Raw genomic sequence first — 16,556 nt, 5'->3', positions numbered from 1 at the left:
ATATATCCTCTCTTCCTGTTACCCACCAGGCCTCAACCTCCGCTAATTTCAAGTTGCCACTGCTCACACCTCACCTGTCATTCAACAACTTCTTTGCCTCTGTACTTCCGCCTCGACTGACATCTCTGCCCAAACTCTTTGCCTTTACATGTCTGCTTGTGTCTGTATTTGTAGTTACATCATCTTTGTTTTTAGGTATATTTTTCCCACGTGGAATGTTTCCCTCTATTATATTCAAAATATTTACATTCTTTCATAACAACATATGGATCAGACACATGTCTGTACACATTATTTTTCAAAAGGGCACTACAAGTAGATTCCTCTATAGTGTAACACAATTTAGCTTATATTTATAATAGTACAGTATGCATAATACAGTGTATAATTACATTCTTTCATACCACTGACAGACGGAGACATTGTCTATATACACTGTTTTCCAAGATGGCACTACAACTTAAAGTCCTCTATATAGTAACAACACTTCTCTATTAATAATTGCTTCAGTCTACTCTTTAGCAAATTTAGATTTACTTTCTTGAGTTCACAGGGTAGTGCATTGTAGAAAATTGCTCCCATTCTGTGTGGGCTGTGGTCCGTTGCCTTTTTATTGGTCACAATTCTATGAAATTTTCCCTTCCCCCTTGTATCATAGTTGTGTACATTACTGTTTCTCATATTAAATTCAGGATTTTGTTTCACGAACATGACTGTCTGCAGTATATACATGGAGTACACCGTAAGAATTTTATATTTTCTAAAGATGTCTCTACAAGGCTCTCTCTTCTTTACCTTGGCTACCATTCTTACTGCCTGTTTTTGTAATCTAAAAAGTCTATCTATATGAACTGCTGATGCCCTACCCCATATCTCAATACCATACTGAAGGTGCGGATGAATTAACCCAAAATATATTTGCCTTAAAGTATCATGGTCCAAGAAGGCTGAGACCCGTTTCAGTAGATACACATTTCTACTGATTTTCTTGCAAATATTATCTACATGGTATTTCCATGATAAGTGCTCATCAACAATGATGCCCAAAAATTTATGTGAATTTGCATATGCAAGACCCAGTGGGGATGTAAATACAGTATCAGTTATGGCAGCATTATAACTGTGCATGAACTTCATTATTCCCGTTTTGTCTTTATTTACAAGAAGCTTGTTTGCTGTAAGGTATGCAGACGGAGTATTGAAACTGATCTCGGTACTGTTAGCTGCAGACTGCATATCACTGCCACAGCTGATGAAGAATATGTCATCGGCATAGCTTACAACCATGCAATTTTAGGTTTCAAATAAGTTATTTACTTATACAAGGAACAGAAAAGGCCCTAGTATGCTTCCTTGAGACATGCCACATTGAAGTGTCCTGAAGTTTGATTTGGTTGTTAGGAGCTGCTCATTATTTTGATAAGTTAGCTTTACACACAGTTTCCTGTCTTTCAAGTAGGAGATAAGTGGTTTCAAGGCTAGTCCTCTCAACCTGTACTCTTCTAGCTTACACAGAAGAATGGTATGATTCACAGTATCAAAGGCTTTACTCATATCTAGAAAAGTGCCTATTACCTAGTCACTTTTGTCCAGCTTATTTAATATTTCATGTATAAAAGATGCTACTGCTGTTGTAGTAGATCTCCCTTTTCTAAATCCATGTTGTAGGTTGTTTAACGGATTGTGTTTGGTGAAATATGATTCAACTTGATTTAGTATTACTCTCTCTAACAATTTGCCTAGTTCTGAGGTTAATGATATTGGCCTGTAGTTTTTAGTGTCAGTTTTTAATTCCTTTTTAGGCACTGGTATAATTTCAGTAATTTTCAAGAGGTCAGGGAATACTCCATTTCTGAGGGAGGTATTTATCAAGCGAGTCAAGGGTTTCACTAATTCATCCCTGCATTCCTTTAGCAGCTTAGGTGAAATGTCATCCCAGCCACAAGGCATTTTTGCTCGAAGTGCTGATATGATTGCTAGGACATCCCTCTCAGTAATGCCATGGATATAAAAGGACTGGTTAGATTTTCCAAGACTAAAATTTTGTGGCTTGACATGAACTTCATGTGTACCAACTGTACTGAACTTTTGTATAAATTTCTCACACAGTTCTTTTGGGTCACTTATTTCTTCACCATTTTCTTTTAATGTAATATTGCTGTGTTCATAGGAATTCTGTTTCCCACTTTCTTGATGTATTATTTTCCAGGCAGTTTTACTGATACAGCTAGAGTTCCTTATTTCAGAGGTATATTTCTGTGCTTTTAGGTTAGTCAAGGACACTCTGTATGTTTTTCTGAGCAGTTTATATTTTGTTGAGAAATATTGTAGTTTAGTATCTCTAAAAAGTGTATAGCAATCTTTCATTTTCTCCCTCAGTTCAATAATTTCAGAAGGGAGATTCTCGGCTTTATGGTTTACAGCTTCATTTACTTTTTTAACTAAAGGACAGGTTTCATTTAAAGTGTTACTGAATAACTTATAGAAATATTCCCATTTTTCATTCACTTCAGTTGCATTGTACACTGGTTCCCATTTTTCATTCCCTAGTGCCATCTTAAGTTTAGAATAATTAAATTTTCTTTTATATATAACTGTATCACTTTCAGTTACACCTATGTTCCCTACATCAATTTCCGTAGCAAGGGCTCTGTGATCACAAATGTAGTTATCTAAGGTGTTTACATTTACTTTCTCTTTTCCTACATTTATGAGAACATGATCATACACAATTTCAATCACCAACTTTCTCCTCCGAATGCGAAAATGTTTTGTTGATGCTGACCTACATAGGGGGAAATGATCATCACAATAAAATAAGGGAAATCAGAGCTCACACGGAAAGATATAAAGATTTGTTTTTTCTGTGCACTGTTTGAGATTGAAGTAATATAGAATTATTGTGAAGGTGGTTTGATGAACCCTTTGCCAGGCACTTAAGTGTGATTTGCAGTGTTTCCACATAGATGTAGATGAAGTTAGAGAATATGAGAATCTTGTGCGTGGTTTATGAAGGCAGATAAACATCGTGGTTTGTATAAAACAACATCAGTAGGGACAGCTGCATCACTCTGTATAACAGGTAAAGCATTAGATATTGTGTATTTTTTACCATTTTTTTATGAGCAAATTAAGGAGATTAAGGAGCTTATGTCTTTCTGATTCTTAAATTTTCGGTGCTGTAAATTTCTTTTTATCCTGCAGTAAATGATTTGATTGTAAGATTAATTTGCTATTAATAAATCATTTCTCTCCCTTTCTTTCTCTCTCTCTTTTAAATACTTTAATGCAGTAAAAAATAACATTAGAGTTTCTCTTGTGTCAGGTACTGGCTGGAGGAAACAAAGAAGCCATAGCCATCAGCCTTGCTGCTGGGTTACAATTCATCCGAGCTGAAGGATTTGTCTTCAGCCATATAGCTGATGAAGGGTTTACAGATGCCAGTGCTGGCACACTGCTCAGATACCGCAAAAAGCTTTCAGCAGATCAAGTTTTGATATTTGCAGACGTGAAGAAGAAGCACAGGTATTTTTGCATTTTTCATAAATGATAGGTTGCTTCTGGATTGGAGCATACCAGAGAAATCGTTGTAACAAGAAGGGGCTAAGTTTTCCAAAAAGTAAGTTTCCTACACTTCCACTGGATGGCAGGATATGCGTTATGCAAGAAGGAAACGTGTGTGACAGATTCAGGATATGTTTATTGTAAGCGAGAGTTGTCTGTCTCGATTACATACCAATGTCGCAGATGAAAACAGGGAATAATTTTTTTTTTCTGCCGTCAGTTGTTGTGGTAGGGTGTCATAAAACAGTTGAACACAGAGAAAATAACACTGATTGAAATGCATTGCCTGCCATGTGCAGTGCATCTGGAAAATTTCATGAGCTTGTAGGCTTTAGTTTGTTGGTGTAGGTTATTTTTGGAAAGTTCATGATGTATAGTGCAGTTTCTGTAATTCCTAATAAATACAACCTTATGGAGCGCAAGTAAAACAGTCTAGATCGGATGTAAGTTGTATATGTATTATATGCAACTTACATATGATCTAGACTGTTATTGAAATAATTTTAATATAATTTTATGTATTGCTGTTCTCTTAAGGACAATGTTTGAAAAAAATATTTATATGTGTGATAAGAATTATGCAGTCAGAGGCTTACAACAGGGAGTTCACTGTTGTTGTAGTAGTGGTAATGGGATGAATAATTGTACCACCTGGAAATTTACCAAGGATAGTAAAATTCTTTGCTGAGAGAGTACAGGTTGTTTCAAAATGACAGAATTTCTCAAGACTACTACAAGAATGAAGTTATAAACTTGGTGTGGAATCACAAATCCCCACGAAATAAAAAAATCACGTGCTCTGAGATCTTGTGACTCTGGGGGCCAGTGGTGCAATGCGAAATTCACATGTCCCTTATGGCTGATCCACCATGAGATCACTATTATTAAGAAGTGCCCTTACAAGCAGTTGTCAGCATGGTAGTGCTCTGTCTTGTTGAAAAATGACATTTTTGGCATGTTCTTGCAATTGTGGAAAAAACCAAATCGCCAACATATCCAGGTACATTATTCCTGTGAATGCGTTTTCCACAAAGAATTGACCTTAAATCTTTTACTCTGGAAATGGCACAAAACACATGAAGCTTTGGGGGGTCTCTCTCATGCTTGATTATGATATGTGATGCTGTGTTAATACACTGTGACAGTTCACTTTTCCATTTAAATGGAGTGTAGTGTGGCGATTCCTCCCAGTATATCAATGAGATGGCTCAACTGATTTTATCTTAAGAGGCAGCATGGGTTAGCAGACAATAAAATAAGTTATCTTTACATTGCTGCAACATGGAAGGAACGCACACTGATGATGCACATTTAACTTTGTGTGTGTGTCATATGGCACAATTTACTGAATTTATTACCTGTAGCTGCCCATTATATTTAACTTTCTTTCAAAGTATGGACTATAACAAGCCTTACAGTAGGCTGGCAAGTGTCATTGTTTTGAAGCAGAGACTGATCCGATCCACACAATTTTCATAATAAAATGTTATGTATGACAAGGGAAGTGATTTGATAAAATATCTCAGGGAGGTTCTTACTTTGGAAAGTCTATTGGTTAATGAATGAACACAGATAGTGCTCGGTCATTGACCTCCGAACAATCCATCTTCATCTTTTCTATCTGGATGCTGTTAAATGTTAAGAATAAAATTCAAATTAGGCATGTAATAAGGGGACAGGAAGGTTGTTCTCATTAAGTAATGAACTCGAAAAAGTATAGCGTAATAGGTAATTATATTTAAAAACAAAGATGATGTTACTTACCATACGAAAGTGCTGGCAGGTCGATAGAAACACATACATACACACAAAATTCAAGCTTTCGCAACAAACTGTTGCCTCATCAGGAAAGAGGGAAGGAGAGGGAAAGACGAAAGGAAGTGGGTTTTAAGGGAGAGGGTAAGGAGTCATTCCAATCCCGGGAGCGGAAAGACTTACCTTAGGGGGAAAAAAGGACGGGTATACACTCGCGCACACACACACACATATCCATCCACACATGTGGATTGATATGTGTGGATGTGTGTGTGTGTGTGTGTGTGTGTGTGTGTGTGTGTGTGTGTGTGCGCGCGCGAGTGTATACCCGTCCTTTTTTCCCCCTAAGGTAAGTCTTTCCGCTCCCGGGATTGGAATGACTCCTTACCCTCTCCCTTAAAACCCACTTCCTTTCGTCTTTCCCTCTTTCCTGATGAGGCAACAGTTTGTTGCGAAAGCTTGAATTTTGTGTGTATGTATGTGTCTGTTTGTGTTTCTATCGACCTGCCAGCACTTTTGTATGGTAAGTCACATCATCTTTGTTTTTAAATATATTTTTCCCGCGTGGAATGTTTCCCTCTATTATAGTAATAGGTAATTATTTAGACAGAAATGTTACAAGATCACCTAACTTACATTTGCTCAGCATGAGATCCCCAACGAGGAAAGATAACATGGCAGCAAAATCAGAATTGAACGTACTCCTGTCTTTCATTTCACCTATGTTTCATTCACAACTTATACTTTGTGGAAGTTTCAATGTATTCACATGGTTAGAAAAATGTTCTTTGACGAGTAATGTCTTTCATCACAGCCTTTTTTAATGAACAAATTAGCTTTCTCCTAACATGTGTTATTTCAGCTTCAGTTAAATGAGGCAAAACTTTACATAGAACATAAAAGAAATTTGTCATCTTGTGTATTCATACCCAGAAAGAATTCAAAGACTCTAAAAAGTGTTGTTTCTCACCATCATGAAGAATTTATAGTAATTAATTAAACCCTGTATGGTTTGAGACATGAATGTCACCGCAATACAGGTCGGACACACACCTGAATACCAGTTTCAACTATTAGCTGGCATGATGAGTAGACTGGCCGGCCGGAGTGGCCGTGCGGTTATAGGCGCTACAGTCTGGAACCGCGTGACCGCTACGGTCGCAGGTTCAAATCCTGCCTCGGGCATGGATGTGTGTGATGTCCTTAGGTTAGTTAGGTTTAAGTAGTTCTAAGTTCTAGGGGACTGAAGACCACAGTAGTTAAGTCCCATAGTGCTCAGAGCCATTTGAACCATTTTTTGATGAGTTGACTTCTGTGCACTGTGTACAAACTGTTGAATGCACTCCGTCTTGAATGATCTCATAGGGGTGACTTTTGGATTTACCTTAACATAAACAACCAGTGTCTTGAAATACAGTACTTTCAACTGCCATTTTCTCAGTGAAAATCGCAGTGCACAGTTGTAACTGAATTCTCCTGTTGAAATGGGGAACACAATATACTTTCATTCCCTGTATTGTTGCCTTCTTAACTTGACTTACATTGGGCATTGAATGAATGAGTGAGCGAGCGAGCAAGATTGCTGCATCATAGAAACCCTTCCAGCAGCCACATGGATTGGCAACTTAAAAGTGGCACCATTGTAAATTTTTAGTTTTAATGTGCATTTTAATGTGCGAGTTGAAACTGAACGCCATGTTTCTATGTTAACTCATGTAGAAGATACCATCTTGTGAACTGGGTGTTCTTTTTATTGCCCTGTGGACACTTGAAGAGAGATAAGGACCAGTCATTATTTATCATCAGAAGGTGCAACTCCCTCTACAGCCTCAGATCAGAAAAGAAAGATAACAACTAAATGCCAAACTTTTGAAATTTGACAGTCCTCCTTCAGGGCAGAAAAGAGGTAATAGGTGGAAAGAGTCATTAACCTTCAATTTCAATTCTAGGGGATCCACATTTTCTTAAACAGAGTTGAGAGAAAAGGTTATCGGAGAGAGCCAGAGGTCAAAGATAGTGTATCAGTTTTTGTATTCCTGCCAAGCACTGATGCTAATGTGGACATGGTGGCTGGCAAAGATATTGTAAGCTCCACCCAGTAGGACCACAGCAAGTCAGCGAAATGGACAGAGTCAGTCCCATTAAATACATGAGCACCACACTGCTCACACCAGATTACTGCCATTTATGAACTTTAATATTTTCTTCCTTAGCTGTCTTCCAATAATAACTCTACTTGTATATTTAGATTTTGCATAGAATGTTATTGGATTGTTTATGTTAGCTCAAGGCAATTTGACATTCTCACATTTTCTTTGAAAATTTGAGATCTGGGGTTGGTTGCAGTTCTGCTGTCATTCACTACAGGGCACAAAAGGCTCCCCCACGTGTCATTTGACAGTGCTGATGTGTCTGAGGAGACTTGTGATACGTATTTACATGGTTTCTGTAATTAATCACAGTTTTTAATATTGTGCATCTTAACGCTAAGTGTGTGCTGTTGTGGTCATTATGTAGTCAGTTATCTGTAATGGTCCAGAAGCTACAGCCACTCCCTAACCCCAGTAGTGCCGAAAGTGATGGTATTTGTGATTTGTTGATCCAGCACTGTAGTCGGTAAACTCATGTTGTGGTAGCTCAATTGCACTTTAACCAGTATGCTAAAAAGGTCAGTCAGTCATACACATCACGGGTTAGCAACTGCCAGGGGCTTAGTCGCAATGTACTTATGTTTGCAATGAGTGTAAGGTTTCTTAGAGACTAGCTCATCAGAGATGCTGTTATTCATATAGCTCCTTACTGTGAATTTCAGTCCAAGGCCTTGACCTCTCCAGATCCAGACCTCCACAACACTGCCCACATTGCACAATCATTTGAAGTAGCATAATCAGTGCAGCAAGCATTCAGTGATAATGTAGAAATATAAGAAAAAAATACTATCATCATACTGCACCCACACAGTGGGGGAGTGCGGGTGGAGGGGGGTGGGGGGAGGGGACATTCAGTTGGATATTGTGGTCTGCTTTTTATGTAACACTTTTAAATGAGCCTCCACCAGCTTGAACAGTCCCCTGGTGACATGCAGGGTCCATGGATTCATGAAATTGTCTCCATATCAGTACACATCCATCTGCTTGATATAATTTGAAATGAGACTTGTCTGACAAGGCAATATGTTTCCAGTCATCAACAGTCCAATTTCAGTGTTTACAGGTCCAGGCAAGGCATAAAGCTTTGTGTCAGGCAGTCATCAAGCGTGCACGAGTAGGCCTTTGGCTCCGAAAGCCCATATTGATGATGATTCGCTGAATGGTTTGCATGCCAACACTTGTTGATGGCCCAGCATTGAAATCTGCAGCAATCAGGGGAAGGGTTGCACTTCTGTCACATTGAACGATTCTCTTCAGTCTTCATTGGTCCTGTTCTTGCATGATCTTTTTCCGGATGCAGCAATGTCAGAGATTTGATGTTTTACCAGATTCCTGACATTCATGGTACACTGGTGAAATGGTCATACGGGAAAATCTCCATGTCATTGCAATGCGCCAACTGTAACACCACATTCAAACTCACTTAAATCTTGATAATGTCATTGTAGCAGCAGTAACTGATCTGACAACTGCACCAGACACTTGTTGTTTTATATAGGTGTTGCTGAATGCAGGACCATATTTTGCCTGTTTGCATATCTCTGTATTTGAATACGCATGACTATTCCAGTTTCTTTGGCTCTTCAGTGTATATGGAGCCTACTGAACATAAACTTGACTAAAGACGAGATGATGAACACATGTGATTGCATCTGACGTCATGTTTGCTAGTTATTTTATTTGTTATACCAAAGAATAAGTTGGTCAATACTATTATGCTTCTACAACTATGAGGTATATAATTGCAAAAATACTTTTTCGTAGCCTAGATCATCATGGGCCCTGCACATTTAACTTTTTAATGAATACACATACAGCAGATGTCCATATTTGTGCAAAACTGTGACCTATCAGCACACCTTCTTTCCTGGCTGGAATACCTGGAGGCTTGACCGATGAGTACTTTGTACCAATCCTTTTGACATAGTCTAATAACCTAGTGACCCACAGCCTCGAAATTTCAAGTTCAAAAAATTTTCACTCAACTTTTACTCAAAATTGAATTTTAATTACTTTTAACACTTTTAACACCCCCTTTAACAGACTGGGAATTCAACAGTGCACTGGACAATGCAATGATAACTGCCCTGGTCTAGACACCATATGCAACCAAATACTTCATCAGCTTAGTGACTATTGCAAGAAAACTATGTTGATGGTGTTTCACAAGATTTGTTACGAAAGAGGTTTTTCCACCCAAATGGACAGATACTGGAATCCTGTGAATACCTCTCTTTGAAATATAGACAGCTCAGACCTAGTAGTTCAATGGTAAACCTGTGCAGCCTCCTGGAATAGATGGTCAATGACAAACTTTTTTTGTGTCTGGAAACAAGAAATTTGCTTTCAACATTTTAAAGTGGATGTCAAAGGTGCACATCCACAATTGACTATCTTTATGACTAGGGTCCACCATCAGAGAGACCTTTGTGCTTTGATGAAGTCTGGCAGTGATTTTTCTCAATTAAAAAATGGTTAATGAGATAATGTGGTGGCACAGTATCTTAGTTCCATTACGTGGGTGGGGCTTCTAAGGCACTCTATCAAGATTAATAAAAAACGTCTTATTCCATCATTATTTTCTAGTTAGAGTTGCTATGGCCATTTGTAATCAACATGTACAGTAAAACGAGGTTCCACAGGGCACAGTTTCGAGTGCTACTCTCTTTGCAGTTGCCATAAACTGCATTGCCACTGTTGCAGAACCCAGTATATCTTCGGCCTTTTATGATAACTTCTGTTTGTGCTGTAGTTCTATGTTGTTACATTCTGCAGACATCATCTTCAAATGGCTATGCAGGTGACATGGTGAAAGGGCCCAAAATCATGGGTATAATTTTTCACTTACAAAATCCCGGGTTTTGCAAAAATTGATCCACCCACCACACTATGAATAATACCTGTGTAGTCAATGGCTGGAAGTTGTAAGTGTTCTGCTGTCTTGATGCCCACTTTTACATTCAGCTGGCAGAAATTCCTCTTTTTCCAGAAGTTCTTTCTGAAAATTCCTTTTTACAAAGAAGAACTATTCAGTTGTTCGGGAAGATTATCTGGTTTTATTTGCCATATTACAAACGGACTTGAATTCACAACTCAAGTTACAATTTGTTAGTAATACAGGCATGACAGAACCGTTCCAAGGCTATTGACGGCATCTTCCTTTACTTAATTCAACACTCTTAGTTCAGCGTTGACCATCGTCATGGACCTTTGTCACAGAGGTGCTCCATGGTGCGACGAATGGCACTGTAGAGTCTGTGGCTACTTGCGATAATACAGTTTAATTATAAGGCATTCTTTCTCTGCCACATGATGCTTCAGGAGCACCGCTAACAAAAAATCCAAACCAATGAATCCAGAATAGGTTCAAGACTCCGACTAACATCGATAACATAACTTAAACTTGACTGCCTACCAACTAGCCATGATTTCTCAGTTATATGAGCTTTTATGGGGCAGGTGTTTTATGAATTCCCGAATTATTAATTCGTATCTTTGAACCCTCACTAAGTGTTATGACTTCAACTTTTTAGGACTCCGTTTGATCACAAATTGACATGGTTACCTCACATAAAATTGCTAAAGACAGACAGACTGTATGGGGGAAATTAAACATCCTATAATTCATTGGAAACATTTTTTTCAGGAAGAGTAAAATTTTACCAGTTGTTTGTTAACTTGATAACAATATGGATGTGTTGCTTATGGGGCATCAGCTCCTTCTGTTTTAGACCTATTAGACCCTGTGCAACGTGAGTGAGTCCATCTTGAGATTGGAGCTTTACACATAAGCCCTATTAAATGTCTTCCTGTTGAAGCAGATGTTACACCTTTAAAGATATGCCACCAACAACTATTAAATAATTATGTGGGTAAAATTTATTTTAGGTCATAACATCCCTGTTATATGACACTTTTTCAAAAACCCAACATCTATCTTCTTATGAATCATTTGAAAACAGGGTGAACAGCAGTGGTTGGTCTAAAAGACATGCAATGGGAACTGTTCTTTGCCCCCATGATAACTTGCCTACCAGTGTACCCCGCAGATGAGAGCTCCATCTTTAGCCTTTTCCTCATCCTGTAATATGAATTAATTTCCACTGTGGCATCAGAGATCAATATTCATTGTTGTAGGTTGTATTTGGTCCTCTATGACTACACAATCTTTAGTCCAATATATATTGATGGTACCAAGGTTGACTAAAAAGTGGATAAGCATTTATTGACAAATATGTTTATGTACAACCCTCCTCTCCCACTGTATACAGTATCTACAAGGCAATATTAGTAGCAATACACAGATTTTCACCCATGTTCAACCCCAAACTGCCAGAAATATTATCCTGCGCAGTGAGTCTTCAGTAATTTGAAGACAACTGCAAATTACACAGACTCATCCTTGGGTCTCTGCTATTCATGAACTTTTATATGATCTCCACAAGACAGGAACCTACTTGGTATTCCTCTGAATGCTCCACACTGGTTCAGACATGAATCTCAAATCTTACCTCCCTACACCTGAAATCTGTGTTAATTATCCTTATCACTCATAATAAATTGAATAATTTTTTCTTTATGTCATATCCTAGCACTGATTCAGAGGGGTGAATGATAAGTAGTCACAGGATACATCTTCCACCTCAGCTCTTGTTCCAGAGGAGCCTTAAGGCCTCACACTTTGCTACGCTGCTTTATCTTCATATGCACATATTCTACATCTTTTTTGATTGATCCTCTCAGTTCATTATTCTCTGCAAGTTGACACTACTAAACAGATGTTACTCACTTGACTCTTCTGCCCTGACAAGCTTCTTCGCCACCTAGCAGTCTACCCTAGTGAATGGCAGCATCTCAGTAGTACAGCTACAATGGGTTTGGGCACTGCATGCTGTTGATCTCCTGTGCCTGGCTCAGTGGGCTCAAAGAGTGTGCACCAGCCAGTATTGTTGATTAGGTTCCTGTGTCTGGTGCCATATGCTGAGCTGCGCACCCTGATGGATGCAGGGTGTCATCATTCGAAACAGAGAGCATAAAATGCCCAAAATTGCTGCTGGTCTGAACCACATAATCTGCCACAGGAATCACTTTGAGCCATGACACCGTGCAGAGCAGACACCCAGGACAACTGAGAGACAGCACCCATCCAGCCGCCAGCTACGATTGTTGCTCAGTGTACCAGCTGGCATAGGCCACTCCATCTGTGCCTGCCTTGTGTTGATGTAAGGTCCATCCTCACTGTTGTTCTCTAGTACAGTGCTGAGGAAAGGTCTCCCACAAGCATCTATAGCCTCTCATGGAAGTGGACTCCTGTCCTTTTGACCACAGTCAACCGTGAGTCCACACCAACAGAATGAAGCACCTAGACACATCCAGAGGGCAGATGTGCAGAGCAGTAGGCTTGACACCGTTCGTCCTGTCATGCCATCTCACTCCCCCCCGCCTTCCATGATGCCTATGCAGGGGTAGTGGAACAGACCAATCAGGTGACATTACCAGCTGAGACAATGATACCACTAAGGGTTCATCAGCCAGCATATATAAGTTTGTTGAATTATGCTGGTAGCATCTGTTTTGCCGCGGGGATCACAACATGCACATGAAATAAGCAGAGATAGTTCCATGAAATGCCATACCCAGCACCATGTAGGTCAAGCCAAATAACTGCCATTTATGGTTATGTCTCAATTATCTGCTGATAACACTGATTTCATATTAGGATTTCTTATTAGATATTAATGGACTAGAATTTATGATATAGTAATTAAAAAAATAAATAAAATTTCTAACGAACACTCAAGGAGAAAATAAGAGAAGTGTAGACTAATGTAGATTGAGTCCAGGAGTTGGTTAAATGAGAGGGTATGTTGGAGGGCACATACTTATCTGGAGAGGTCAGGAATATTGGTGCTGGGTGAGAGGATCCAAATGGTTTATGGAGTACAGCAGGCACTTGAGTCTCTTAAATCAAGCTGTACAGCATGCACTTTAACTGCATATTGGATGCTCACATTGGGAACCATTTGTCTGTTCGTGCCAGTAAGGTGGGGGTATTTACACATGAGTTGTTAAATGACTTAATTGCCTTTGCATGTGGCTCTGACTTTAATGTATGTTTTGCTAGTAGTGGGCTGGAGTAGGTGGTAGTGGATGAGTGCATGGAACAAGTTTTACAATGAGAACCATTTCAGAAGCAGGGAGCTTGGCATACAGATGGTGGTCTGAGAATGTCATAGAGTTGGACAAAGATATTATGAAGGTTAGGAGGGTAAATGTAGGCAACCCTAGAAGTGTTGGAAGGATATTACAGAACAATGATCTTAATTCAGGGCCTGCATGATATTAGGTAACAAGGGGGCAGAGGTCACATGTCTTTGTTGTTGATGTTGGTAGTTGTTGGATGACAATTAGCAGAGAAGATTTCAGGTGAAAAGGAGCTAGAGATATATTTGTGTGTTCTCAAAGTGGTAGATGTATGTTATTTGCTAGGTATTTTTTAATGTCAAAAGCCAAAAATGGCTCAACCATGTCCTTTGAATGGGCAGTGAATGACCAAAACAAGAGACTGATAGGAAAAAAAGATGTTTGTAAAGACCACAGGGAGAAATGGACTTCTGAACTGAAACAGGACGAAAGCATAACCCATGTAAGTGGGCACTGGGGAGATAGGTTTCAAGTGCAGTGGAGCTGTATGCATGTGTCAGTGTAAAAAAAAAAAAAAAAAAAAAAAAAAACTTTAGTGTAGAAGGGGAGGCACTGCATGAGAGGTCAGAGATGCCAATGTGTTAGAGCTTTTGCAGTTTATTGCAATCACTGCATGATTTGTATCACAAAGTTACCATCAGTTGCTTCAGTTTCCCAATGAATGATTTATCCTGGCTTCGGTTTCCTGATGATTTGAGTTCAACTTCTCTAACATTTGGAGAAACAATTGCCAAAATTCTTTCTATTGGCATCAGGGTTGATGTGGAATACGATGAAGGCACCATGGACATTACTGAGTTCACAAAACGACCAAATGTGTGCATTCATGGGGACTTTGGAGCATGTCACAGAGTGACAGGGGTATTAAGGAGTTCTACTGAGTCAGCTCTGAGATCTTATCAGGAGTTTAGAGTATTGACAATTTTATGCAGCTTGGTTGGGATACAGAAAATGAGGTCATGATGAACATTTTTTTGCGTCAATGTGTATGAGTTTAGATGCTGCTCCTCTGCCACACATTTCCTACCTGTGTTCAAGTACCACTACTGTGGAACATTTGTCATCTGGAATGATGATAATAGAGAAGTTTGTTTTCATGTCACAAATGACACAAAAGTCAGATATAGTTAGGTTAAAGGTTTCAGAGACGCTTCTCTGGAATGACTGTGACGCAGTACTGAACTGAAGAATCCCTGGAATACCTGCAGAGGATAGTTTTGGGGAGTAGGGTGAGGATTCGTGGCGTTGGAACTGTACCCAGCAGGGTTACAGATCACTTAGCTGCTTGTGGTTTGGTACAGTGTAAGCAAGAGACATTTGCAGGGTAAATGGAAGAAGATTTTAAATTGGGGTAGAATGGTTAAATTTATAAGTGGGGCTGAATGTTAGACATTTTGTTAGAATTAAAGTCTTCAGAGTTGAGAGAGATTCTGGTAATTTTATGACCAAACTGGGGCTGGGACTGTGAGGTGTTTGATTATGACTGTACTTCTGGTAGTGTGTGTGTGTGTGTGTGTGTGTGTGTGTGTGTGTGTGTGTGTGAAATGTGCTGAGATTGGGAAGTTAAGGAAAGAGGCTAGGATGAGTTTGTTAGACAGGAATGGAGACTGCGAGTGGTATGCAGAACACTGGCTAGGGAGAGAGTACTAGAGGGACACTGCTTTTGAGATGTATGTTGTTGTTGTTGTGGTCTTCAGTCCTGAGACTGGTTTGATGCAGCTCCCCATGCTACTCTATCCTGTGCAAGCTTCTTCATCTCCCAGTACCTACTGCAGCCCACATCCTTCTGAATCTGCTTAGTGTACTCATCTCTTGGTCTCCCTCTACGATTTTTACCCTCCACGCTGTCCTCCAATACTAAATTGGTGATCCCTCGATGTCTCAGAACATGTTATACCAACCGATCCCTTCTTCTAGTCAAGTTGTGCCACAAGCTCCTCTTCTCCCCAATTCTATTCAATACCTCCTCATTAGTTATGTGATCTACCCATCTAATCTTCAGCATTCTTCTGTAGCACCACATTTTGAAAGCTTTTATTCTCTTCTTGTCTAAACTATTTATCGTCCATGTTCCACTTCCATACGTGGCTACACTCCATACAAATACTTTCAGAAACGACTTTCCAACATTTAAATCTATACATGATGTTAACATATTTTTCTTCTTCAGGAACGCTTTCCTTGCCATTGCCAGTCTACATTTTATATCCTCTCTACTTCGACCATCATCAGTTATTTTGCTCCCCAAATAGCAAAACTCCTTTACTACTTTAAGTGTGTCATTTCCTAATCTAATTCCCTCAGCATCACCCGACTTAATTTGACTACATCCCATTATCCTCATTTTGCTTTTGTTGATGTTCATCTTATATCTGCCTTTCAAGACACTGTCTATTCCGTTCAGCTGCTCTTCCAAGTCCTTTGCTGTCTCTGACAGAATTACAATGTCATTGGCGAACCTCAAAGTTTTTATTTCTTCTCCATGGATTTCAATACCTACTCCGAACTTTTCTTTTGTTTCCTTTATTGCTTGCTCAATATACAGATTGAATAACATCGGGGAGAGGCTACAACCCTGTCTCACTCCCTTCCCAACCACTGCTTCCCTTTCATACCCCTTGACTCTTATAACTGCCATCTGCTTTCTGTACAAATTGTAAATAGCCTTTCGCTCCCTGTGTTTTATCCCTGCCACCTTCAGATTTTGAAAGAGAATATTCCAATCAACATTGTCAAAAGCTTTCTCTAAGTCTACAAATGCTAGAAACGTAGGTTTGCCTTTCCTTAATCTTTCTTCTAAGATAAGTCGTAGGGTCAGTATTGCCTCACATGTTCCAACATTTCTACGGAATCCAAACTGATCTTCCCCAAGGTTGGCTTCTA

At 39.3% G+C, this 16,556-nt stretch overlaps 1 protein-coding gene across 3 annotated transcripts in view; it reads left to right on the top strand.

The window, feature by feature from the left end:
- The window catches only part of LOC124795378 (uncharacterized protein F13E9.13, mitochondrial), a 55,171-nt gene that overhangs the window by 21,817 nt on the left and 16,798 nt on the right, over positions 1-16,556 (top strand). For all 3 annotated transcript variants that reach the window (XM_047259387.1, XM_047259389.1, XM_047259388.1), the window contains exon 4: positions 3,326-3,525. In XM_047259387.1, the coding sequence (XP_047115343.1) occupies positions 3,326-3,525 (200 nt within the window). The remainder of the gene's footprint in view (positions 1-3,325; positions 3,526-16,556) is intronic.

Source organism: Schistocerca piceifrons, chromosome 4 (assembly GCF_021461385.2).
Source record: "Schistocerca piceifrons isolate TAMUIC-IGC-003096 chromosome 4, iqSchPice1.1, whole genome shotgun sequence".
NCBI classification, from domain to species: Eukaryota; Metazoa; Arthropoda; class Insecta; order Orthoptera; family Acrididae; genus Schistocerca; species Schistocerca piceifrons.
This window is presented reverse-complemented; position numbering and strand designations above follow the sequence as displayed.